This window comes from Monopterus albus, unplaced genomic scaffold, assembly GCF_001952655.1.
Source record: "Monopterus albus unplaced genomic scaffold, M_albus_1.0 scaffold71.1, whole genome shotgun sequence".
NCBI lineage: Eukaryota > Metazoa > Chordata > Actinopteri > Synbranchiformes > Synbranchidae > Monopterus > Monopterus albus.
In genome coordinates, this window is record NW_018127951.1 from 925528 (window position 1) to 947466 (window position 21939).

The window sequence follows — 21939 nt, forward strand, 5'->3', positions numbered from 1 at the left end:
AGCACACCTCGTAACCTTTATCATGGCCTCAGCTGAGTCCTGTTTTCAGTCATGTTCACACACTGATTACTCTTCTGTTCAGGCGGGAATCTGCCAGCTGACACAACAGATTGCATGAACCACATCACAGACATAGAGTCAAATAATGACTGAGAAATTCAATCAGCGGGAAGTTTTCATCACACCATTTATGGTACAGAAATAGGAGATGTGTGTCATTTTCATTATGCACTCGCTTTATAGCAGGTTTTGCTTATTGTGATCACAAGCTGCTCTGAGATCAGGAGAAAACATGTTAGTCTACATAATGTATTTGCTCCATGCAGACTAAGACTTTAGCTGCTGGATTAAACAGGACTCAGATCTAATGGTTACATTTTCATGAATACACTGAAAACACAAACGTTTAAGAAGCGTTTGTAGTCATTTGAAACCAAACTCTCCACTGTTTTCTTCAAATCAGATCCCCTTCTGTAGGACGCCTGATGCAATGGCTAGCAACTGCTGGCTTAGCATTAGCTTCTGCTGCAGATGGTAGCTGAAAAATGAATGCTGCTTATTCATGCAGAGTAGAAATAGTTAGATTTTTGGTTCAAACATTCATTACAAGGCAGAAGACACTGCTTTGTTCAAGTTGAACACACTTTGAAAGCAGTGCAGTCCAAATGATCCTGACCACAACTAATCACAGCATCAGACTGAGCGTTTGAATGTATCAGCTGCTACATAACATGAAGTAAAAATGTATGGGATGTAAATTAATCTGTATAGTTTCTGCTCTCCTTCCTTCTGTGTGTGTCTGATAATAGAGGAGGAGAGGGATGGTTCAATAATGGAGGGAGTGGCAGCTAGATGGACAGTCCATTTGTTAAAGTGGAGTGGATTTAATCCAGTTGGACCTGTTTACAGCTAATATTGGACAGGGAACGTTAGCGTTAGCCTTCAGCTGCTGCCGTTATCAGTACAATGCCATGGGCCAGTTAGCCTGCTTCCTCCTTGTTTTCTCTCTCTCTCTCTCTCTCTCTCTCGCTGTCGAACATATGCCTCCGAGCTAAGCATAGCACTTGTCTGGTGATGTGGAAGAGAAACAGAGAAAACAAGGATGGGCACCGCAAGACTGGAAAGCAGACCAACTCAAACCGAATCAGAGTGGACTGGTTTCTTGATTTCAGCCACACCCTCTTACTGGAACCATGTGCTGGGTCATGGGGACTGGGCCTGCAAGTCTGAGTTGGTTGACTGGATGATGATGAGGATACAGTGCTGGAGGAGCCATCAGTAAAGTGGCTGCCACAGTGAAATGTTGTTTTACCCAAAACAAACTAGATTTGGTGATTTCATCGGTACTTTGGAGAACAGAGAATTAAAAGACGAGCAGTTGGACAGAGTCCAAGTCAGTTCAAGATGCGAAAACAAGCCACAATGCAAGGCTTTCAAGCCTTAATGCTGACACAATCACACAGTGTTTATTTATTTTTCTCAGAACCACTGATTGTGGGCTAAGGCCTGGGGATGAGGGGTCTGTGTCAGGGGCCCAAAACCAGACCCTCTAGTGAAAGTGACTCTCTTTAATATTTCTGTACAGAAAGCCAGACAGCCAAGTTTCCTGATCACATTGTTTGAATGATCACTACTCATCAATTAACATGAGCCATTGGCCTGTATTGATTTGGATTTTACTAAGTCAAGAGTTACAATTAGATGGTTCTCTTGCTAAAGCCAAAAAGGAATCGACTCCATTTTACTGCTCTGTTTACTAGTCAGAGCTAAACTCCACCTCAGGATGTCGTCACATTTGTTCAAACCTTTGGATGTTGAATTTGTTTTGATTTTGTTGGAATTGTGATTTGAACAAACCAAATCAGTTTAAATTGATTTGCTTTAAAATCTGGGTGGGTTTTGTGAAACTCTGTAAAAATGAATAACAGATTTTATTGTATAACATCAAACTGTGACAGCAGTTCTGCTTATCAAACCAGGCCCCTGATACATCACACGCAAGCTGCATAGACGTTAACACAGTTGCACATTTATTGCACATGACAGCTGGTTATAAATGTGAAAAAAGAAGCTAAAGATTTGAACTGATCGACTGTGTCATGCCTCCTCTCTGACAGGCCCAGCTGCATCATCCCTCACCATGACTAAAGAGGAGAACCTGGAGGTGCAGGAGAAGGAGAGGCACAACAATGAGGAGCAGGAGGAGGGAAAGGCCCAGAGAGAGGATGAGGAGGCACTGACGGAGGAAGAGGAAGAAGAAGAAGATGAGGAGGAAGAGGGGGAGTATGAGCTAGAGGAGGAGAGAGCAGAGGTGGAAGATGAGGAGGGGGACGACGACGAACTGGAGGAGGAGCGGGAGGAGAGAGAGGAGGAAGAGGAGGGTCCACTGGCCGGCCCAGAGTGTGAAGCTGAGCTGGAGCCGGAGCCGGAGCCTGAGCCTGAGCCGGTGTCTGTGTCTGAGTACCAGAGTCCGGTTCACGAGCCACGTCGCCGACCTATGGTGCACCCCTCCGCCCAGGCACCGCTTCCCAAAGACTACGGTGCGTCATACCACCTTAAATGCTACACCACCATACTACATGCTGTCATACAACTTTAAATATATATTTCTGTACCACCTTATATACACACTGTCATTCCCTTCCTGCCAGGCACCGCTTCCCAAAGACCACAGTATGCCATACCACCTTAAATACACTCTACTGCACCACCTTTACTACTACACACTGTCACACCAGCTCTTTTGAACTCTTATGATGACAAAAGATTATAGTTTGTCAAACCATATTAAATACACACCCTTCACCAACGAGTACAGTGGACCACACTGTACCACTTCAGACACACACTGCTGCGCTTTCCTCATTTCAAAGCCCAGTTCTGATTCTGTTTGTGGTGTTTGTCCTACAGCAGACCTTAAGCATGTTACTGGTGGAGTCATCAACTCACATGCAAGTGACAGCATGTCTTCTTTAAAGTCTGTTAACTAATTTGGACTTATTGCTCTTGCTCAGTAGTGTCCAGTGGGATCTGATGGGATGTTTACCCTATGACATAAATTCAGACTGGGGGCGGCTGTGGCTCAGGAGGTAGAGCGGGTCTTTTCCTAACCGGAGGATTAGCGGTTCGATTCCCAGCTTGTCCAGTCAACATGTCGAGGTGTCCTTCAGCAAGACACTGAACCCCCAGTTGCTCCCGGTGATGTCACCGGTGTGTGAATGGGTGAATGGCCAAATAATGTGAAAGCGCTTTGAGTGTGTTGTAAAAAAGCCATTATACAAGTATAAGACCATTTACCATGTAGAGTCACACCACACCAACACAGTGCATACTGTCTGGCTTTCTGTCTGTATGGACGACAGGCTCATTGGTATTCATCAGACAAACTCAGAGCCGACCAGCTCCATTATACACTCTGTATGTGTGTGTGTTTTCTGGCCGTCTCCATTGTCCAGCTGTATAGAGCTGTGGTGCTCAGATGGGTTTCTGTCCTTTCTACATCTGAAAGTATGAGCTAAGTTTTTCATACTAATATTTATTACATTCCTGTTGATCATTGTCCAGGTCATATTATTCGTTCTTTTTCCTTCTTTTCAGGAAGACATCGGTTTCATTACAGTGGCCATTATTCATTTCATAGATGGTTTTGTCCAAAGTGACATACAAGTTTTCTTCTAATTATGACAGACTGGTACGCTGCAGAACTTGGCTGATAATCAAGAGGTTTTAAAGAATTCTTTAGTATCAAATGAATTCAGCGATGGTTATCAGTATACAGCAAACAGGCGGTTAATAAATAATTTGGCAGAGTTAGTGTTCCAAAATGTAAACCAATACACAACAGGCTAAAAATGGGCCCCAAGCTGCACTTTGCTGTGCACAGAAAGGCAGTTGACATCTATGAAAACTGAACGGGTGGAGCTGATCGCAGTTACTCAGTGAAATGAAAGCTGCCTCGGAGCTCAGACTGCAGTGCTGGCAGGACAAGAAACTGCCGAGCTCACAGGTTACTTCTGATCTGATGATGGTGACAGAAATGTCTTGGCATCTTTTTGCCGTCTGCTCTGCCCTCATCCACTCAGCTTCCCTCATATTTCCTGGTTCTTTTTCTTTCCCTTTGCTTTCTTTTCTGTTTCTCTGTAGGTATTCATAGTCTTTCTCTCTTTCTCACATTATCATTATCCGTCTGTCTCCAGCGTTCACCTTCTTCGACCCCAACGACCCGGCCTGTTTGGAGATCCTCATGGATCCTCGGACAACCATCCCAGAGCTGTTCGCCATCGTGCGTCAGTGGGTTCCCCAGGTGCAGCACAAGATCGACACCATTGGTAACGAGGTGAGAATGTGCTGAAACACCCTGTCTCTGCTTCGGTTTGGTCATCAGCAGCTGTTCATGTGGTATTTTAACTGAGAATGATGTCTTAAACCTGTGCTGCAATGGGCTCAGCGCTAAAACAGTTCAGTTAAATCATTTGTATCCTTTATACATTAAAACAAACATTTGTAGATACCAGCTTCTGCATCGTTATAAACTGAGCCCTGCTTTATGTAGGATGTAAAACATGACTCAGCCCCCATGTCTGCATCACCTGCTCTAGTTGTTCTGGCAGGAAGCCTGAATCCTGACTCGACCGTCATTGTCCCATCGACCCAGATTCAACCTGGACTCACACAGACACGCAATGAGCAGTGACGTCCCACAGAGCAGTGCAGAGCTTGTGTTAGAGCTGTAGGAGAAAAGCCTGAATACTGAGTGTGAGGCGTGATCCAAATTTAAGGAAAGCACAGAGATTTGAACTACAACCACCTTCTAATCCCAGACCTCACCCTACCCTTCACCAAAAACAACATGTCAAATTTAAACTGTAATGTTTTACCTGGTGGAGGGTGGAGAGAGAGCAGAGAGTGAGGTGCAGAGAGAGGGAGATACTAGATGGAAAGAGAGAAAGAGAATCACAGAAGCTTTATACAGGTTCATATCCTTATGTTCTTTTGTAAATGTCCTGTATCGAGTGTTGTGTCTTCCATCTTCTATCCTGTTAATGTTGCATGGTTTGTGTTGCAATTTAAAAAAAGAAAGTCCTTGAAGCTTTACCATGACTCTGCCACTGAGCAGTTACTGAACGGTTTGGGTTCAGATAACCTCTTACTAAAGTAACAACACTGACTGTTGCTTTGAAATCTCGTGCGTTTGCTCAGATCCTGAAGCGTGGCTGCCATGTGAACGACCGCGATGGTTTGACCGACATGACGCTGCTTCACTACAGCTGTAAGGCCGGAGCCCATGGTGTTGGTAAGATACTTATTTAACATGGTCTATTTGGTCAGTCTGGCACAACCCTGTTCAGCTGCACTGCAGTAATCAGTTGGAGGACAGGCCTAGTCCTAGTTTACTGTATATTTGTTAATTTGATCAGAAAGCTCACAATGAATTGATCTTCCTATCAAGTATTCATGTGTGTTATAGTGAAGTTAATTGGATTCATAGAGCTCAGAATCACAGATTTGCTTCAGAGGGATTTACAGTCTGTGAAATGCAGCATACTCTATCCTCAGACCCTCAGTTCAGAGGAAAAACCTCTGGAGAAACCTCAGCGAGAGGAACAGGAGGGAGCCCTCTCTGAGGTCTGGAACTAATCTAGTGAGTCCAGTCAAACAGGAGACATCTTAGAGAAGGTCTTGTGAAATGACCTTTCCATAAATAAAATGCAGCATCAGTTTTTCACAATGTTCCAAGTCACTGTCCAGGGCGTCTTGGAGTTTCTCTGGTGAGGAGGTCGACTTCAGTGTCGGTGGTGGATTCTGCTCTGCTGCTGTAATGATGGAGCTCCTCTTTGTTTTGTTGTCATTGTGCACAGGTGACCCGGAGGCAGCGCTACGTCTCACCAGTCAGCTGATCTCTCTGGGTGCTGACGTGAGTCTGAGGAGCCGCTGGACCAACATGAACGCTCTGCACTATGCCGCTTACTTCGACGTCCCAGAACTGATCCGAGTCCTGCTCAAAGCTGCCAAACCCAGAGGTACAAACACACGAACGAAGCAGTGCAGGACCAAGACTGACAGATTTCCTGTCACTTGAAATTTTATAGTTGGTCCTTCAGACTGTTTTTCTTCTGTGTTCTCCACAGTGTTGAACTCCACATGCAGTGACTTCCACTATGGTACAGCTCTGCACATCGCCGCCTCCAACCTGTGTCTGGGTGCAGTCAAATGTCTGCTGGAGCACGGAGCCAACCCCACTGTCCGGGTACAGATATCTTACCTGTCTTTTAGAGTTTGTGTACAGTTTGATAGTCACGGTTTTGTTTCACCTCTGTCCTGAGTGTGACATTGTGTTCATGTTGGCTTTGTGTTTGGAGAGGAGATTGCTCCAACCCATCACTTACGACTTGACGTATCCGTCCCGCTGAACTCATTTTCAGTCTTCCCAACAGCTCTGGTAATATTTAGAAGGTGCATTTAATAACAAACAAACATTAAAATTATAATCCTGCCTACACAGTACTGAGCTCCACAGGTTTTCCACCGAGGGACACAGACGTCTTTGAGCGCATCAAACCTATCAAATGGAAGTGTTCTACATGTCTTATGGAGTGAAGTCATGACCGTGTTGAGTCTGTAGCTGTGTGCTGCTGCATCTTGACTGTCAGATTGATTACATGATCCAACTAAAGAAAAATGCATTTCTCAAGTTCTTTCCGTTCTTCAACCTGCCTCCTCTCTGCAGAACGATAAGGGCCAGGTTCCAGCCGAGGTGGTTCCTGACCCGATGGACATGAGCCTGGACAAGGCCGAGGCCGCCATGGTGGCCAAAGAGCTGAAGCAGCTGCTGCTGGACGCTGTCCCTCTGAGCTGTAACCTTCCCAGGGCCACGCTGCCCAACTACGACAACATCCCGGGAAACCTGATGCTGTCCTCACTGGGGCTGAAGCTGGGAGACCGTGTGGTGCTGGAGGACATGAAGGTCAGAGGCTCTCTGAGGATCACTCTCTGCAAATTGAGGCCAATGCCAACATTTCTCATACAGACAAAGAGAAGGGTCGTGATGCCCAATGTGGTACATTAGAGAGAACGTTCAAACCAGCTACAAGAAGCAACATCAGATTCCAGTTCACTGGTAAAAGGTTGAAGGAGCAGATTGTTTTGATAAGGCTCAGTTTAAATACATGTAAAAATAATAAACCAGCTCCCAGTTTTGTCTCCATCCAGGTCTCTAGGAGAAAGAAAAGCAACATATTATCTGTTGCAACTGGCAACTGAGCAACTTACAGTACATTCTGACATTAAGAAAGACTGAATATAAAAGACAGCTCTCTGAGCAGGTTTGCATTTCATAAACTATAGATTATTGACGCATTACCTCAAAAACCAGCTGTGAACGTGGCAGTAGCGAGCAGTGAGAGCCACATCACGGCCAGTCCATCTTGTTTACGTCCTCCACTGGCCGGGTTGGATCGCTGGGCCGGGTGCTCCTTCAGTCACATACGTCCTGGTTGCGACTAAGTAGGAAGATGACCAGTTAGCAACCAGACACTCTGGTCTGTAAACATGTAAAATAGACTCACTGGTGATCATAAAGTTACAGGAACAAAAGGCTTGTGTTTGAAAATTTAACATCAGTTTTCTTCTGTGGTTTGAGCCATGGAAACCAACTGAAGGTCATTACCAGAAACATTAAAAGCTGACAGTAACTTTCACATGAAACTCAACATATAGAGCTTGCTACTGATGCACGTGCTTTGCCACACACACACACACACACACACACATGCCACATGCACTAAACAGCATGGCTTGCTGTTAAATCAGTCAGTGGTAGCTATGGCTGGTTAGGGATCAGAGTTTTAGGGAATGCATGGTCTCAGGACAGATTAAAGTTTGGGCTTGTTTTGTGTGATGGCTGCCAGCTTGTCCTTCACACTGTGCTGTATGAGCTCTGAACAGTGTGTTCTCACTGTGTAGCTCCAGAGAGACCAGAGCAGAGACGACAGCCCGGCTGCAGACCTCAGACAGGTTGGTTTGACCGGGCTCTGGCTGGACCGTAGAATAGCTGACTCGACTCACCACACTGACAACATGTTCTCTTCCTGTCACATGACAATTCAAATCTTTTCATCTGTGACACTGATGTATGCACTGAGTTCCAGTTCCTTCTTTTCACCTTTATACAATCCAGCAGCAGACCACCAGACTATCTGCCTCCATGCAGACTAACCAGCTAACAGATCTCTGCTGTCATGTTGCAGTCATGAGACAATTCTTCCTCTAACTTCACCACTTTGTCTCTCTGTCTCTCTCTCTCAGAACGGCACTCTGAGGTTTTGTGGTACTACAGAGTTTGCCAGCGGTCAGTGGGTTGGCGTGGAGCTGGACGAGCCTGAGGGAAAGAACGATGGCAGCGTGGGTGGTGTTCGCTACTTCATCTGCCCTCCTAAGCTAGGTAACTGCTGCTGTGACAGCACCTCGGAGCAAATCATTAGGCAGCTGTTTGCTAACAAGTGCTTCTGTAGATGACAGTACTGTGTGTCAGAAGCTGTGTTTGTAATAATGCATTTTATTTACACCGTGCTTCTAAAGACAGAAATGCTTCAGGTGTTGGGGTCTTTCTGCGCTCTCGTGGTCCGAGGTGTTTCTGCAGCCCATGCTCACAAGACATTCTGAGGTTTGTCTCTGTTTGTATTTTTCTACCTTACAGGGATTTTTGCCCCCGTGTCAAAGATTTCCAAGGCCGTGGATCAGACACCTTCGTCTGTCACATCCACTCCCCAAACCCCCCGCATGGACTTGGCCTCCCGCCTTGCTGGAAAGACCAAGAAGGAGAAAGAGAAGAAGGAGAAAGAGAAGAAGGAGAAAGAGAGAGAGAAAGGTGACATAGCTCATGTTATAGGATAAAGTCTGTGCTGTTGGAGCATCAGCAGATAGGAACAGTGTGTCTGTGTCAGTGCTAAAGACACATAAGTGTGTTTGATGTGCACAGCCCACAAGAAGAAGTCGTCAGTGGCAGGTCTGGATCCGGAGGGAATGAACGTGGAGGTTGGAGATCAGGTTCTGGTGGCTGGGCAGAAACACGGAATCGTCCGCTACTATGGCAAGACGGACTTCGCTCCAGGTCAGTGTGCTGGTCTGCAGTGGATTCTCTGTACTGTAGTCACATGGTAGCTTGAAAGGCTTGTTAACATGCTGCACTGTGTATTTCAGCTACACAAAATGATGGTTTTCCCATATGTGACAAATGCCAGTTCTCAAAAGTTGTAGATGCAGATCCTTAAATAATGTCCTTCCTCATCTGGATCAGTGCTGGACCTGTTGTGTCCCGGTCTGATGTAGCCCCAGCTTGTGACTCTCATGTACTACATGCACTCGAGTCACTGAGATCATCTTTCATGAACGTGCGAAATCTAACTTGCTGACCATTTAAACCCCGTGCCGTCATTTCATAACACTCCCCAGAATGTGAAGGTATTTCATGAGTCCTCACAGACTCTTCTAATGATGTGGAGTCAAAAATAATCTGGTCAGCTTTTCAGGTGAAAGAATTGCTTTTCAAAAAAAAGTAAAGATGGTGACAGAAAACGACACTGTCTGTCTCGCAGAGTGACATTGTCATTTCCTGTCGCCATCTTCGTTTATATGAGATGAATAGAGATAATTGAGAAACTGATGACTTTTTGTTTTCCAGATTTCTAAGTGTCCTGGAGTATAGTCATTGTAAATGTGTGCAAGTTAGCATCTTCAGCTCAAGCCAGAAGCTGTGTCCTCAAATCATCCATCACGACAGCCTTTATTTAAACGGTGTGAATCAAAGAACGGCAGCGTCTCCCTGTGTTGTCACCCTACAGCGATGATTAGCAACTTTAAAAAGCCGGGCTGAGACAGAGCGGGTGTGACGTGAGCTGTGTGTCCCTGTAGGTTACTGGTTTGGGATCGAGTTGGATCAGCCGACAGGGAAACATGACGGCTCTGTGTTTGGAGTCCGTTACTTCAGCTGCCTGCCCAAATATGGAGTGTTTGCTCCACCTTCCCGTGTCCAGAGGTGAGGTTGTGCTCAAAACACTACGTAACCTGGAATGTTTCTGTTTAATGTACAGCTGAGCATTAGTGTGTCTTATCAAATGATTTGCCAGAACAAGTTAAGAGTTTTGGTGCATGAGCCATACAGTACTTTGATGATTGAAGAGTATGATGATAATAACTACAGCCTATATATGATATACAGTAAGAACCTTCAAATTGCCAGGCCTTTATCAGTGCCATGATGTGGTGTGCTTCACGATAAACCGACATTTAGTTTTCTGTCCCTCCTGAAATCCCTTCATTCTGTTCATTCCAGCAGTGTTATAACAATAATAATAAATATTGAACTGAGTGTTTTGGTGGTTGTTTTGTCAGAATCGGAGGCCCTAAAGACGGCTCCCAGAATGACAGCTCTATGGTGAAGAAGGTCCATCAGGTCACCAGTAAGCATCTCTGACCATACAGTAGTCTCCAACTAAATGCTTTGTTTGTCTGTTTATTTATCAGGGACACTTTGCATTAACCAACACTGGCATCATTAACCTTAATGTGAATGTGCCGGGTTTGCTTGAGAGCATGTTTGAACTCGTAGCCCTGAAGCAACACAGTCCTGAACATGAAAAACAACAATACAAAACAAATGTAGTGTCTTAAGGTGACAGCTTTTAAGAAGCTGCCAGATTCTTGCAGCACTTTTATTAAGTCATTTTGTTTATTGTCCCTCAGTCGTTTTACTCATGAGCTTCACTGAAGTATCACAGCGATACAGTGACACTACAACATGGACTGTGTTGTAAGTCGGTGTCTAATAATGTCACTGTGTCTCTGCAGTGATAGTAGAGATGACACCTGAAGGCAGCTCACGCTTCTTTTTATTCACCCACAAAATTAGTCACTGACACCGTTTGTTTGTTTGCATCCTGCAGTGTCGCAGCCCAAGCGCAACTTCAACACGATGCGGTCTCCTAAAGACCTGACCTCGGAGAGCTCCATATCCAGGTAAGGGCACACAGAGCCAGCAGGTCAGCTGTCAGACCGTTGTTCAGGGTAATGTAGAGTAACTCCAGGGTGACATGAATGCAGTGTTTCCCTGTTTACAAGTTCACAAAACCATCGTAACCAGTAAATGTGACATCCTCCATGTGAAACATGGTGTAAACGGAGCCTGCTCTGTCTGATGACGTCACCCTACTTTTCCCTCCTCCTCCCGCTCTGCTTTCTTCTCCTCCTCTTCCCTTTGTTCTTTTCTGCCCTCACGCATTTTCCTCATTTTCACCCTGCCTCCCTCCTCTTCCTCCCCTGTTGTTGTTCTCCTCCAGGTTGCTGTTCTGCTGTTGGTTTCCGTGGATGCTTCGTGCTGAGATGCAGTCCTAACTACACCCTCCTCTGCTCCTCCACCAGATTGAGCTGTCGCTCTTCTTTCTCTCCATTTCTTACTTTCACAACCCCCTGAGTCTCCTCAAACTATCGCTGTTGTCGGTCAAACTCCTCATAGTGAAACCCTGTCTCTCTTCTCTTACTCTCAGCCCAAATCCTTCTGATTTAGTCATTCTATAGCAAAATCTATAGTGCCTTGTATTTGATCAAAACGTTCAGTATTCCTTTAACGAAACTGAATCTCCAGCTGTCCCCTAAAATATTCTCTGTCACATATCGTTACATTTCCACCAGTTCTTAGCTCATTGTTCCAGCTTGGTGTTTATTCATTATGTATCTTTTTTGGAGCAGAACATCAGTTAGCGAGTTTCTTTAAGCGCAACAAAAACCACATAAACTTAGTTTTTAATGCCAAATTTTTTGTTTATGCTGCTGCTAGTTTTGGGTCTTGGGAGATTTTGAATTCAGTGCCAGACAAATTTATCAGAAGCTTGTGTGTAAGTCCAACTCGGCAAGGAAATGATCTTGAAGTTCAGTTCACAAATTTCTGTGTAATCAAGCAAAAAACATACTGGCCTAAGTACCTGAACACAAGCGATGACAACATACCCTCAGGGTTTCTTGTTGCTTAAAACTCAGTAAGAGTATGAGTTGTTTGTTTGGACCCAGATCTGGCTGCTACTTCCTCACCACTTGTTTGACACCAAGACATTTTATTTAACAGTCACCTTGTTGTGTAGACTCATAGTTCTCTATTAAATTGAGACTCTCTCCACCCAGTTCACGACTGATCCCATGGACGCAGTTAACACTACAGTAGCCGTGTGTCCATGTACTAATTGGCAAAATGTAGCTAAAAAAAACCTTTTATTCATCGTCATATGCGCTGGATAGTTTGTCCACTCAGTCACCACTTCAGATCCAATCTCAATCCTAGAAATGTTTCTAACTCTAAACTGCGTGTGAGGAGCTTTAATCACCTGCATGCACTGATGTCCAAACAGGGTTAACTATAGCGTCATTTATCGTGGTGTGCTGCGGTCCGTTTTAGCTCTCAGACATATGTAACAGGGTTCATTTCACTGTTGGGATCACAGATATCAAAATGGGCAGAAGAATAGTGTAGCTGACGTTGTGCTAGTCATCCTTTCACAACAAAACTGAAGTTATTTTTTCCTTCATTACTTTGAAAAAACGTTTTTTAATAGATCAGATATCGTAGTTAGACATTATAGCAACTAAACACTGTAGAGTAAGCATTATTATAAATCAGAATAATGCCAAATACAAACATAATCTATCTAGTTAAGTTAAATTATTGTATGTCATAGAAATCTAATAAATCACTTCGGTTGTAATCTGTTGTCAACCAAAACTGCTAACAGACCCAAAATCATGACTTCTCTTGATGCAGCTTAAAAAGTGTTTTCAGCCCCGCTACATGTGATAATGTTTTTGTGTTGGTGCTGTCACACTTAAATCTGAAAATAAGATTAATTCAAAGTTAATGTCAGCTTTAAAACCAGTGGGAGTTAATGATAATCAGCTGTACAGTTCAGTGTCCCTTCGTCAAACCTTAACCATCTCAAGGTTTTTCATTTTTAAAATGTAAACACTGGTCATGCTCTCCTATAAAAGGCTTCCTCTCTTTCTCTTCCCCTCATCTCTCGTCCCTCTTTCTCTCTTTAGACTTCAGTAACTTCTGTGAATGTGAGCATCTACAAAAAGACAAAAACACAAGTTAATCTAAACCTACGTGTGCTCGATGTGAAAATCTCTCTCAAAGTTTGTGCATAACTGAAAACAGCAATATGTGAACAGTGTACCTATCTGTGTATGGAAACGGTTCCTGTGTCTCTTTCCACTCTGTAAGCACACTAGTACAGAGAGATGAACACGCTCACACTCTCATGGTGAGGCTGCCGGGGGCGAGACGCTGCCGAGACACATGTTCAGATGCTTTCAGGCTGGAAACATAACCAGACAGCCAAATGAAATCAAGCTCCGCAGTGACTGGTGGATTCAAAGCTTAAAGAGCCACTGTGATTTGGTGGCCACAGCGGCAAATAATTAAGACTTTACCCAAAAACAGTCTGAAATCCAATTATGAAACTATTTGTAATAATAAAAATGTGTAAACCATTATTTCACCTGCAAATTATAATTCATAAGCGTTCACTTGTCGAGCTGCATCTGGTTTAAATATTCCCCTTTTTCCCGCGATACTTTGGACACAAACGTTCACATTTCTGTAAAAATTTGATGAAAAACAGGAAAATGACTTGTGAATTTTGGTTAACAAAAACTTTATTATGAAGCCACTGAGCAAAAAACTTTCTCAACCTGATGATGTTAGTGTGGAGTCAGAGGAAGCAAATATCAGGCTGAACTTCTCTCAGTTCGTCTTTGTGCTCTGCAGCCTCGGCTAAAGGAATCACCTCTGTTGCTCCTGCACGCTGCTGTGGATAACTGTTCAGTTTGTGCCCGTGGAGTCAGCTTCAAATTATACTAATGACAGCTACCGTGCTTACAGTCATTGGGTGCTCTGTTCAGCTCAGCCGGCTTTAGAATTTACTCAGACCGTGAGTGGAGCAAAGCTTCCCATTTCCAGCTCAAAGCTTAGCTGAGTGTTGATGCTACTGTGCAGGAAATGACAGGCGGCCGAGTGGTGCAAAAATAAATATCAGCCAACTCTCAAGCTTTGGTTCGAGTTATGTGACAGAAACAATCGCTCTGGCGGGGCTTATGTCAAAGTGCTTTTTGGCCCAACGATCCATAGTTTACCTGGTTTCGCCACCACGTGAGGTTGCAGAGTGTCTGCAGTCACAGCTGAATGAAAAGAACAGACACTGGAAAGATGTGGTGAAAAGGCACAGACAGTTAGCAAATCTGGAATTCATGTCATGTTAACACAATATGCAGACGACTCTCAGCTTTACATTCCATTCATTCTACCCAAAGAAAAGAGCCTGATAAACTGAAGTTAATCCACACATTTTATAATTTCACACCCAGGAATTGTTTTGCTACTAATACGCTGCTGTAGCACCCTGTTCAGTGCTAAAGCTCCACAGAGTCCAGGTCTGCTGACTTTGACTTAGGTGAACATTGACATTTGTGGGCCATGGTGATGGTGAAAGTGTGTCTTTGTACAGTAAACATGCAGTACAGTTGGTATGTCCCAGTGAACATGGTGTTCTGACTATACTGTCAGTGTGAAGCTCTCTCTGGTTTGGCCACCGACAATCACTGGAGAGCCCCCGGTTAGTCATGTTACAGTAACATAGTATATAAGCTTTCCTCATGACACATTTTCAGTTTGATTTGCTACATTTAAAGGACCGTGCTGGTTCGGCCTGTCTCAGCTGCAAACTACAGAATATGCACTCCACATTTCTGCTGACTCAGCTTCTTTATGTTTTCAGATTGATTTCCTTGTTTCCAGGCAGCCTTCAGTTCCTGTTCACTTACAAGAAAATCAATGTGACCCCTTCTGCAGAAACCTGGCATCCATGTCAAAATGTAGTTTCACTGAAGAATGGCGAGACATCTGAGAACTGACAGCTGGCTGCTGCGTTGTCAGAAAATCAAACCGTGAAGACAAACAACAAGCAGGTATAGATTTTAAGATAGACGTCTCATATATCAAAACTGCTGCCAGAAGTGATGACACGCTCAGAGCTACTTCTGCTAAACTACCTGACATGGAATGAAAGCACCGTGGCAAGATGCATCAGTGTCTTGCTTCACTGTGCCAAAAATCCCATGAGCACCGCAGTCAAGACCTTTTTTATAATACGCAGCAGTGCAAGGATTTACGGTGTATTAGGACTAGCATCGTGTGTTTGGATTCAATCCTTCTGTACAGATGCAGGACCAAGAGTTACCCAGTAGAAGTTACCATTTCAACAGCACAGAATCTTTCACACAGTGGAGAGTTTTGATAGTTTAGTGATTAAGAAAGCTTTGTTCGCTAGCAGCCAGCTATTCGATGTCAAGTGTCACAAAGTAAAGATTTGAAAATGGCTTTGACTGTGATGAATTGTCTCTCTGCAGCGAGTTTTAGGTTTCTTCATTTTCAGAGAAATGAACTGAAACCTGGGAAAGAAGAAAATCAATCAGACTGATTTTGAAAAACAAAAATGTAAAGTATTTGTGATTTGTAGCTAATCGGCTGAAACGCTCAGCCTCACTGGTTTGAGTCCTCTATAACTGATCGGTGTACGTAATGTTGAACTCATTGTCATAGACATTAACTCAGCAGTGGTTGTTTTAACATTGATACGTCTTAAGAATATACAGTATATAGCCTATATTTTGATAACCTCACTAAGTGTACTTTTTGTTCTCTGGTTTTGTAGTGTGAGTGTGTTACTTTGTGCTCGGTTACAGTCCATGTGTGAGAGTCACTCCTGTTTTAAAAGTGTGTGAAGCCGCCGGACTTTAAAGGGGAAACGGGAGAATGAGCATCAAAAGTCTTCATCCTAACAGCTACTCACTGCATGCTCTCTCTCTCTGTAGCCTTCTGTCCCTCAGTATTTTTTGATTTGACTTTATGTGTATCTTCTCATCAGCATGGTAATGCTTCTAATAATAATAGTGACAACACTTATGAATATAATAAAGAATTTGATGTTTTTTTTCTACCTCTCGTCTGTTGCTTTTATTCAAAGAAAGTTTGCAGAGGTTATGTTTTTAAATTGAAATTACACAAGGAGTTAGGTGTAATATTCAATTCAAATTTATTTGTGTAGCGCCAAATCACAACAAAAGTCGTCTCAGGACACTTTACAAAGTAATGGTTGACCTTACCATTATTATTATTATTATTATTATTATTTATCATTATAGAGGGAAAACCCAACAAATCCCCCTTGAGCAAGCACTTGGTGACAGTGGGGAGGAAACACTCTGTTTAACGGAAGAAACCTCCGACAGACCCCGACTGTTGGTGGGCGGCCTTCTGCGACTGGAATAGCCTAATATAATGTGCTATCTGTAATTTTCTACACTTCTGCATGTTGTATGCAGCCTCCAATATAATATATGACCAATGGTCACTCCCCGGAAATGTAATTGCAGATACAAATGAACATCAGCATCATATGTATGTTACTGTATGTCATGTGATTATCATTTAGTCTTAGAAACAATGTCTTAATGACATGGTTAAACACACTCAGCTGATGTTTGCTTCTTTTTCACTATAAAAGTGCACAAGTGCCTGATAAATATACAGTATCTTGGGAAAATCATATTCATTTGTAGAAAAACAAAGGCTGCAGCCCAGGTAAGTGAAGCACTGACCAGACCAACCCCTAATCACAAAGACATCATTTATGACCTACCTGTAAGGAAAATATAAACATGGGAAAACAGAACTTCTTAGCAGGGCTTTTAATACACTAGAGAACAGTTAATTATACAGTAAATCTGTTAGAACTGCCAGATAATGTGGAGTAGAAATATTTGTCAGAAATGTTCAGGATTAAAAGCAGCATCAAATGAAAAATTTAACTTAACCTCTTTTCTTCATAGCTTTTTCAGGTCTTGAAAAACCCCACAACATGGTTAACACTCACACCTAGTTGTTAATTTTTAGATTAACATGTTAGAAACTGATTGTGAGCTTCATTATAAATGATGCAGTGTGGCGTTTGTGTTTCTAATCAAGTTTCTAAAACATGTCTAATGCAGTTAAGGAAGCAACAATAGCAACAACTCAATTCAAATAAATAACACCACCACAGGTTACAAAAGGTGCTTGTGTTTAAACATGCTGCACATTTTTATATACTGATCTGAATAAATTACATAGAAATACAAAATAATTTAAAACTAGAAAACCAGAAGTCACTCAGTAGGAATAAAACTGCAGCTAAGGCCAACAACTCTCCCTAAACATGTCATAGCTACTGTAAGAGTCCGCTAGGTTTGGAGCCTCGGGTGTCTGATTTCTCCAGCAGCACCTGAATGCATCCGCACAGTTAAAAATGTCCAGCAGATGTTGGTTTAACAGCACATTCCAGTGGGGGCCCACGCTGCTGAAGTGTCCTTGAGCAAAATGCGGTCATGAGAGGGGAGCACGGGTTCCTTTTGACATCCAAGTAGCAGGTGGACAGTGTCTGAGGTTTACAGGAGGGAGGTGGAGAAGGCCTTCTCTGCACCGGCGCTGGGGGGAGGGGAGGGAGATCTGACCCTTGACCCATTGCGCTGCCGCTTCCTCCTGGCTCTGCGGTTCTTGAACCACACCTGCAAAAGAGAGAGGAATGTTTTAGTTGCATGTTTTTGTAGCAGGAAAGTTTCATTGTGAACTGAATAAACCGAATGAACTTCCATGTGAACTAGAGCAATGACATTTTATCTTGGTGAGTGCTGACAGTCTCCCTACGGTGTTATTATTATTATTATTATTAAGTTGCTCTGAACAAAGACATCCAGTGAATAAATGCAATGCAACAATAAATTAATCTGTATTCAAGTAACATGGTGCTGAAAAAAGTCAAATTAAAAAGTAAAAATAGGAGGAACAGAGTGACTGGACTCTATGAAACCAGCTCCACGGGCACAGACTTGTTTATGCGTCGTGCGTAAAATTTCGACAAGGCGAGGTTTTGCGCATTTCTGAGTTGCGTGTTTAGGAACAGTGATGTGATTTTAAATAACGGTTTTCGCAAGTTTCAATGTTTCCCTTTAATGAGATAAACTTGATTTGACACACCTTTTGTGGCTCAGGAGGTAGAGCGGGTTGTCTCCTAAACGGAAGATTAGCGGTTTGATTCCCGGATTGTCCTTGAGCACGACACCAAACCCCCAGTTGCTCCCGGTGATGACACCGGTGCGTGAATATGTGAGTGCTTGAGGAAGCATGGCTGTGGTGAAGGGCAAAATAGCGTGAAAGCGCTTTGAGTGAGCTGCAGTGAATAGAAAAGCGCTCGATAAGCATAAGACCATTTCCCAAAATAAAGATCTTCAGTGCGTCAATGCTCCGTACCTCAAATGCTGCTTGGAAACGTTTTTCCTAATTCTATGCGTTGAGGATGTTCTCCTTCGTCAAAATAACCTCACAATGGCTCGTTATTTCAGACTCACCCTGACGGTCTCCTCGCTCAGCCCGGTGCGCCTCGCCACCTCAGCGCGCACCTCCACAGCCGGGTAGTCGGTAAGCTCAAACAGCGCCTCGAGCTGCTTGGTCTGACTGTCGGTGAACACAGTCCTCATCCGGGCCTTCTGACGATGCTGCGACTGCGCGGACACCCCGGCCTGGTGGTAACCAAGGTAACCTGGTAACGCCTGAACATCTGGTTAAAAAGAATTAAAATGAGTGAGTCAAGTGAAAACAAATGAAATCGAAAAAGTTCCTGGAAGTTAACACTTCAGCTGATAAAATGGTCCTGTTTTTAAAAGTTAAAAATTTTGGCCAATAAACATTTCAAGTGTTTCTTCTGAGCATGTCCAAATACCTGCAGAGTCCCGGCTGCTGAAGTGCGCATGCACTCCAGGGGTTGGATAAATGTTGGTCAAGTCTGTGCGATGGAAACCGGCTCCATACGGGTAGCACGACTCTACACAGCTCATCCCTCGGTACTGCAGGCAGCCTGGCACCGGCACTGGGACCGGGACCGGGGCAGGAGGTGTGACGTTCCCGGAGACCAGACTGAATCCGCCGGGGGCTTCCGGAAGATAACCGTCCGGTGAAATCTCCATCACCAGCGGCTTGCGTCCGAGCTGCGGCGAGAGTATGCGCTCGATGCTGAAGTCCGACACTTTGCTTCCGTCCATGATGTTACTCTAAGATTCAACAAGTTTCCAGAAAGCTTCCAAGTGGCCAAGAGTCCTCCAGGATCCAGTTTTAAACAGAAACGCGAGCCTGAAGCCGCCATCAAACACCTGAATGCTTTTTAATATGTTAATAGTCCCGTGAATTGAGCCCATCGGTGACTCAAGAGATGAGAAGAAATGTGGACTTTGATTTGACCTCTGAACTCTTTGGGTCTTTGAAGAGAAGGATGATGTGATGATGTGGAATCAGTTATTTAGTCCATTTCATCTCCATTCAACTGAAAACTTTCACTTTTCTTCAAACAAGACAAATGTCCCACTGAGCTGTGGCTCCAGATACACAAACACAGTTTTTAATCACATGGAGTTAGATTTTCTTTGAACTGTTTTTATTGTTTCACTTTATTAAAATGTTAAATCTATGTTGGCCTGTTTGTTATTTTAATGACTATCCTGTTCATTAATTATTTTTATTTTATAGGTAATATGTGATTATGTTATTAAAAGCTGTTTTAACAGAGTTAAAATTTATTGAAGAGTATGTGCAATTTCATGGTGTTTCCTCCTTTAATTTGTTTTAGGATGGTGTCATTTTGCAGAGACAAGTGTAAATAATGTCAGAAGCAGACAGAATTATATACTTTAAATAAAATAAATGAAATACTTTCAACTTTATTGTAACAGTGTTAAAGTTTGCATCCATTGACACATCACTGAGCCACAAGAACAGACTGTTTCTCTCCTGTTTATAGAAGAGCCTTTATTTGACCGGTGCTGTAAAACACAAACTGTACATATTACATCTCATTTCACCTCCTAATGTCACACATGAAATGTTCAGGATCATGTGTGCATGTGGCCTGAAGGTGTCGCCACACTCCAGAAAACAGAAACGTGTGCAAACAGCACAAGGTCAAATCTGTCAACTTGTGAATCATTAGTCATTTAAATTAGAAAAACAAGAAAACAGACTCATATATAGGCAGGCAATTCCATAAAAAGACAAAAACTAATATATTAGAAATGATCAAAGCCATATGTGCTTGTATACAGGAATATTGTCCAGAAAGGCATTTACAAAGTGTGAACCACTATTGATACTGTGTCCCAGTGAAACCAGTGTGTCTGAGATTAACGCAGCTTTGATGTGCAGTGAGACAAAGTGTGTGAAAAGATCACAGCTGTGAACAACAGGAGCCACACAGCTTCTCACATTATAGTGATATATCAAAGTGTCTTCTGTCCCCAGGAGAGAACAGTATCCCCTCACCTTTTATATGACTGCCATAGTAGCACAGGTGATAGTAGTAATACTGCCTGCAGCAGTATTAAGAATTTATTAAGAATACTGTGAATTTAGTACAGATACACAGTAAAGGAGCATCAAAAATACTTCTACACTGTAACTTGAACTTCACCATAATATGTTACAATTAGTATTTTAGGAGGCCTGAATGTGTTTATGTAGTAAATCAGAACGGTACCGGGAAGTTGTTTTGTTATTTTGGACAAATAAAACCTTGAATCCCATTTGTCTGCTTGACATTTAGAAACAATAACACATCTACATTTACACAAATATCTTAAAGATAGTCAAATTAAAAGAATTCAGTATAAATAAATCCTGTTTGGGGTCAGTTTCTTTGGTTTCCTGTGAGTGTAACATCATGTCTGACTTCTGAGAGCAGATCAATAGGTGATCAGTAGCAGATCAATCAGTCACCTCTCTGTAAACTCCCTCTCTGTGATTTGATTGATTGTTAACACATGCAGAGAAACTGCAGATTGTCGAACATCTTCAGACTGAAGATTAAAGCAACAGCAGCTCCAATACTGTTTAGATATGAATACATTTCAATACACATTCTTATTCTAAAAGGTTTAAGTTGGGCTCAGCTGCACAGTATACAAACAGCAACTCAAACAGGCCAGATGTGGAGAGGTGAAGGAGTTAAATGTCAGAAGACAAGGAACCGAGAAAATCAGTTTGCACTATGAATTAGCTTGAAGTTTGTATATGTCCGAACACTGTATACAGTCACATACAGTAGCATGTTGGTTATTGAAAGGATGTGTTGAATTGAATTGTTTATAATTTGTACCTAAATCTAGGAAAGTGTATTTTAGGTGTTCATAGCAGTCAGGGTCATAAACTGAGCCCTAATAAGAATTTGTTTGCCCAAAGTGTTGCCCAGGCTGTGAACTGCCCCCAGCAAACATCACCACTGAAGCAGACAGACCAGACTGCTCAGGTGTTCAGGCAAAAGGTGGCTGCTTGTATTATTATTATGTGCCACATGTCAACCGCACCCACTCTGTCAAACTGGTTGGACATTTGAGAGTCTTGTGATTTCATGTGTTGACGTTCAGCCTGATTGAATTCACAGTGTGACAGGAAGTGAATGTGTCTCACCTTGTTTTTCAATGAAATGAATGAAAGCTACACTGAAAACATCCAACATTAATAAGGTCAGGAGGAAGTTATGTCTAATAGGAAACAGGTGAAGTGCTCCATCACTGTCCGGTCCAATCCTCTCTCCTCCAGCTGTGGATGATTTCACATCAGGTGTGTGTTAGACTGAGACACTTCAAACATTCCTGCCAGACTCTCAGTTTGCCTCTCACTGCCTCTTGCTGTCTCGCTCTCATCTCTCTCAGCATGAATCAGCAAAACATCACCAAGCCCCCGACTGCTCACTGAGCCAGACTCCAAACATCCAGCCCCCCCCCCCCCCCCCCCCCTCCACGTTCTCTCCTCCCTCTCCG

The 21939-nt window shown here is 43.2% G+C and overlaps 2 protein-coding genes across 2 annotated transcripts in view; one reads left to right on the forward strand and one right to left on the reverse strand.

The window, feature by feature from the left end:
* Positions 1-16037, forward strand: part of clip3 (CAP-GLY domain containing linker protein 3) — an 18044-nt gene extending 2007 nt beyond the window's left edge. Inside the window, exons 3-16 of the mRNA XM_020605618.1 lie at positions 2118-2540; positions 4197-4336; positions 5200-5293; positions 5859-6020; positions 6129-6247; positions 6728-6964; positions 7963-8013; positions 8305-8440; positions 8696-8866; positions 8978-9109; positions 9910-10033; positions 10390-10457; positions 10941-11013; positions 11334-16037. Of these exons, the coding sequence (XP_020461274.1) occupies positions 2118-2540; positions 4197-4336; positions 5200-5293; positions 5859-6020; positions 6129-6247; positions 6728-6964; positions 7963-8013; positions 8305-8440; positions 8696-8866; positions 8978-9109; positions 9910-10033; positions 10390-10457; positions 10941-11013; positions 11334-11388 (1985 nt within the window). The 3' untranslated portion in view covers positions 11389-16037. The remainder of the gene's footprint in view (positions 1-2117; positions 2541-4196; positions 4337-5199; positions 5294-5858; positions 6021-6128; positions 6248-6727; positions 6965-7962; positions 8014-8304; positions 8441-8695; positions 8867-8977; positions 9110-9909; positions 10034-10389; positions 10458-10940; positions 11014-11333) is intronic.
* Positions 16038-16386: 349 nt separating this feature from the next.
* dharma lies at positions 16387-19528 on the reverse strand. Its single transcript, XM_020605639.1, has 3 exons — positions 18855-19528; positions 18484-18692; positions 16387-17643 (listed from the first exon to the last, which is right to left on the reverse strand). Exons 1-3 carry the CDS (start codon positions 19171-19173, stop codon positions 17524-17526), a joined length of 648 nt encoding a protein of 215 aa, XP_020461295.1. The 5' UTR covers positions 19174-19528; the 3' UTR covers positions 16387-17523.
* Between the last annotated feature and the right edge of the window lie 2411 nt (positions 19529-21939).

Bases quoted from the DNA above. Each gene is read 5' to 3' on its own strand.
- dharma (XM_020605639.1), bottom strand. From the start codon at position 19,173: ATGGACGGAAGCAAAGTGTCGGACTTCAGCATCGAGCGCATACTCTCG. The intron at 18,693-18,854 runs GTATTTGGACAT...CTTTTTAACCAG, and splicing joins CAGCAGCCGGGACTCTGCAG to ATGTTCAGGCGTTACCAGGT. The intron at 17,644-18,483 runs GTGAGTCTGAAA...TCTCTTTTGCAG, and splicing joins TGAGCGAGGAGACCGTCAGG to GTGTGGTTCAAGAACCGCAG.